This window comes from Herpailurus yagouaroundi, unplaced genomic scaffold, assembly GCF_014898765.1.
Source record: "Herpailurus yagouaroundi ecotype Mexico unplaced genomic scaffold, PumYag 182, whole genome shotgun sequence".
NCBI classification, from domain to species: Eukaryota; Metazoa; Chordata; class Mammalia; order Carnivora; family Felidae; genus Herpailurus; species Herpailurus yagouaroundi.
Window position 1 is genome coordinate 48,427,065 of NW_024412413.1, and position 3,581 is coordinate 48,430,645.

Below are 3,581 nucleotides of genomic sequence, written 5' to 3' on the forward strand. Positions count from 1 at the left end.
CGGCGGCGGCTGCACGGCGGCCCGCGTCCGCGCTCCGGGCCCCGTGGCGGGCCGCAGCGCCGGCGGCCCGCGAAACGATGCGGTAGAACGACGGGCGAGGGGGGCGCAGAGCCGGGATCGGACGGCGCGGCCCACAAGAGGCAAGGGCGCACGGTCTGCAAGCCGCGCCGGCTCACAGCCCACGGCGAGCCCAGGGTCAGCGTCCGGACCGCAGCGCCGCCCGCTTCGGCGGCGTGGGCCCGGGCCCTCACGTACCTGGTTGAACTCTTCGCCTACATCCGCGTAAATGTCTATGTGGTCCACACCGTCCGCCATCTTCCCTCGGCCGAGGCCGCCGCCGCCTCCTGCAGGCCTGCCCGCCGCGGCAGCAGCAGCGGATCTAGCGGCGGGGGCGGGGCGCGCTGCGTCACTTCCGAGGCCCGAGGGACGAGGCGGGGACGACCGGGGGCGGTCGGGGGCGGCGGTCGCCTCTGCAGCCCGCCCGCTCGGCAGCGCGGAGTAAAAGCCTGCGTCCCTGCGGGCAGACGCGGCTTCTTTTGTGTGTTAGGCCTGGGGTTTGGGGGCACGTCCCAGCTGTTTCCAGAGACTGTGTTTTCACGTTGCCTCTAGCACACTCCACCGTTTTGTAATATTTTCATTTCTCAGTTTTTCTTACAATTCTCACGGCCAAGGCTTCTAGAGAGGTGGAAGTTTTATGTCCACGATTAAATACGAAGTGTAACCCAGCATTCTGTGAGCGCCTTGAGAGTGAAAACAGCGTTCTTAACTCTGCATCCTCAGAGACCCGCAGTTTTATTTGCCTAGTAAACGTTGGATTCCCGCGGATTGTTATCTTGAGTAATTTGCAAGCCACTTAGGTTTTTTTTGCATGCTGTTTATGTTTGCATCTCTATCTCCTGTCACCGGCTCCTTTCATCTCCTCTTTCCCCGCTCTTTGCCCGCCGTTTTTTCCTCCTTAGATCGCAGTTGGTTTTCTAACTTGAATGCGGTCATCCTAGAGACCACCCCCCCCCCCCAAACGTGGGGGCATCTTGAGGAAAGTGGCTTCTGTCTTAGAACCATAGAATGTCTGAGCGAGAAGGGAACTGGAAAAGGTGTCATTAGGTCCAAACATCTCATCTTACAAATGTGAGAACTGAGGCCAAATAACAAGGTAAGTGATTTAAACGTGATCACGTGGTCAACACCCAAAGAGCTTTTGTCATAAATACTTTAGTCGAAGATGTCTCTCCAGTTTGAAACCTTACTCCATTCTTTATTTCTTTTTCACCCAGTTCGAAGCCCACCAAATTAGAGTGTGCTTGCTAAGATACAGAAACCTTTCACGCAATGGTAAGCCAAACAATATACATTCCACCTCTACTTGGTATGGTGGAAAAAGCTTAGTTGGAGTCTGATAGACCAATCTGGTGCTGTGGATACAATTACTAGCAAGACAGTTTTACCAGCTAGATGACCTCAGTCAAGTTACCTAATCTCTTTCATGGTCAATCGCAGAATCTGTAAGCTCCAGGTAATAATATTTATCTCACCAAGGTTGAAAGTTGATGGTGTTTTAAATGAGGTAATATGCAAAATGCCCTATCCTCTTCTTGAAAATACTGATTTTCTTTTTTCCATGGGGCTTTATAGAAGGAAAGAGCTACTCATGATAAAGGGTGAGACCTTTTTTTAGATTAGTAATAGGGTAAGGATAATAATGGCCCATCATAGATGTCCACATCCCAATGCCCGGAACCTGTGAATATATTACTTTACGTTGGAAAAGGAACTTCACAGGTACGATTACATTAAGGATCTGGGATTATCCTTGATTTCCTGGTAGGTCCAAAGTAACCGCAAGGGTCCTTATAAGTGAAAGAGGGAGGTGGGTAGGGGAGATGTGATGAGAGAAGCGGTTTAGGTTCTCTCAGTACACTTAAAAATTATTCCAGGGCCTGACTTCTGCTGTTGCCTACAAAAAGTCAACTGTCAGTGAGACTGTTTCTTTGAAGGGCATTGGTTTCTGCCCCCTCTCCCGCCCCCACCCCTGGCAGCTGCTTTTAAGATTTTTTATATTAGACTTTTGGACCCTTATGGGGACGGATATAGTTTGGTCCTCCTTTACCTCCCAGGGTGCTGTCCTTCTGAAGACCACCTCAAAATATGGTGTACCAGAGTCACTAACAGTTCCTAAGTTCCATATTGTGTTTCCGTGCATGTCAAGAGTGCAGCTCAACCTTGCAGCCATCTCTTTTGGAATCTGAAGTGCATAAGCTCTCTGAATGTGTAGGCCTTATCCTCTTCTACTTCTTGACCAGCTAATTCCTCACTCACTCCCTGGTTAGCCTTTTTGATGATTTTAACAGGTTGTTACAGGGTACCTGCTTACTTAGCAATGTTCAAGAAATGAAATATTATTGTAGATTACAAAAGAAAATGCATAATAATAATGAAAACAATAAGCAAAAACTCTACCACTTATTGAGTACTTTTATATACCAACCTCTTTGTTAGACATTTTATAGTCATCAATGTACATAGATGAAAGATTGGAGACTTGGGTTCTCATCCCGACATTACTGACCAGCCAGGTAACCTTAGGCATCTTTACCTCAAGTCCCCCAGTGAAGGTCCCTCTCAGTTTTGAAATGCTATTATTCAAATTTATACAGAATTCAAAGTCCAGAGTGCCTTGAGAGGAATTTGATAATGGTATTACCAGAAATGTAGTAGCTTGAAACTATAAAAATTCCTTTTCTTATAGTTCTCAAGATCAGAAGTCCAAAATGGATCTCACTGGGCCAAAATCAAGGTGTTGGCAGGTCTGCGTTCCTTCTGGGAGCTCTGGAGGCAAATACATTTTTTTGCCTTTTCCATCTTCTAGAGGCTGTCCATGTTCTTTGTCTGTTACCCTCCATTCCCACAATCATATCACTCCAACAATATAAACAATATAAAATCAAAATATTTTCAAAGAGTAACAAAGAGGTTGGAAAGGAGGTAACTAATGTTCTAAGGTTTTCTGTACATCTGTTTCTTCTCTATACAGAACTTTCCCTCCTTTTCCATACACACGTGTATGCAGCAATGGCAACCTCAGTTCCAGCGTTCAAATAAGCACCATTCAAGAAAATGGCTATCTGCCTTAGTTTCAATTACAAAATCTAAAGAGAAAGCAACTGATTAGCTCAGGTTTTATAGGAGTCTACTTTTAGTCCAATCAAGTTTGTCTAAGTGGGTGGAGTCACAGAGTAAGACGTAGCTTACAAAATCTACTCTGTGAATTAGGAAAAGGTGGAGAATTATCAGTGAAAGATGATTGCTTTGAACTAATGTGATACCCCAAAGGTGGTCTAACACATTCCACCTGTTGGATGACAACACATAGACAAAGACCTTATGGTTGGAGAAGGCAAATCCAAATCCATAAATACTAACACATATTGTCATTTTGATTACTTCATTCAAGTCAATCAATGCCGTAATCTCTGTAGGAACGTGAGTTTGATTCTAACATACTACAGGTCATAGTTTAGCCCTATGCTCCCCAAACTTTTAAAAAATATCCCTGGCATTTTATTTTATTATTATTATTTTTT

The 3,581-nt window shown here is 45.7% G+C and overlaps 1 protein-coding gene across 4 annotated transcripts in view; it reads right to left on the reverse strand.

The window, feature by feature from the left end:
* The window catches only part of CPSF6 (cleavage and polyadenylation specific factor 6), a 34,270-nt gene extending 33,882 nt beyond the window's left edge, over nucleotides 1–388 (reverse strand). For 2 of the 4 annotated variants that reach the window (XM_040491463.1, XM_040491462.1), the window contains exon 1: nucleotides 256–388. In XM_040491463.1, coding sequence (XP_040347397.1) covers nucleotides 256–315 — 60 coding nt within the window. In that variant the 5' untranslated portion in view covers nucleotides 316–388. The remainder of the gene's footprint in view (nucleotides 1–255) is intronic. The other 2 variants (XM_040491465.1, XM_040491464.1) reach the window with 1 other exon arrangement.
* Nucleotides 389–3,581: the final 3,193 nt, after the last annotated feature.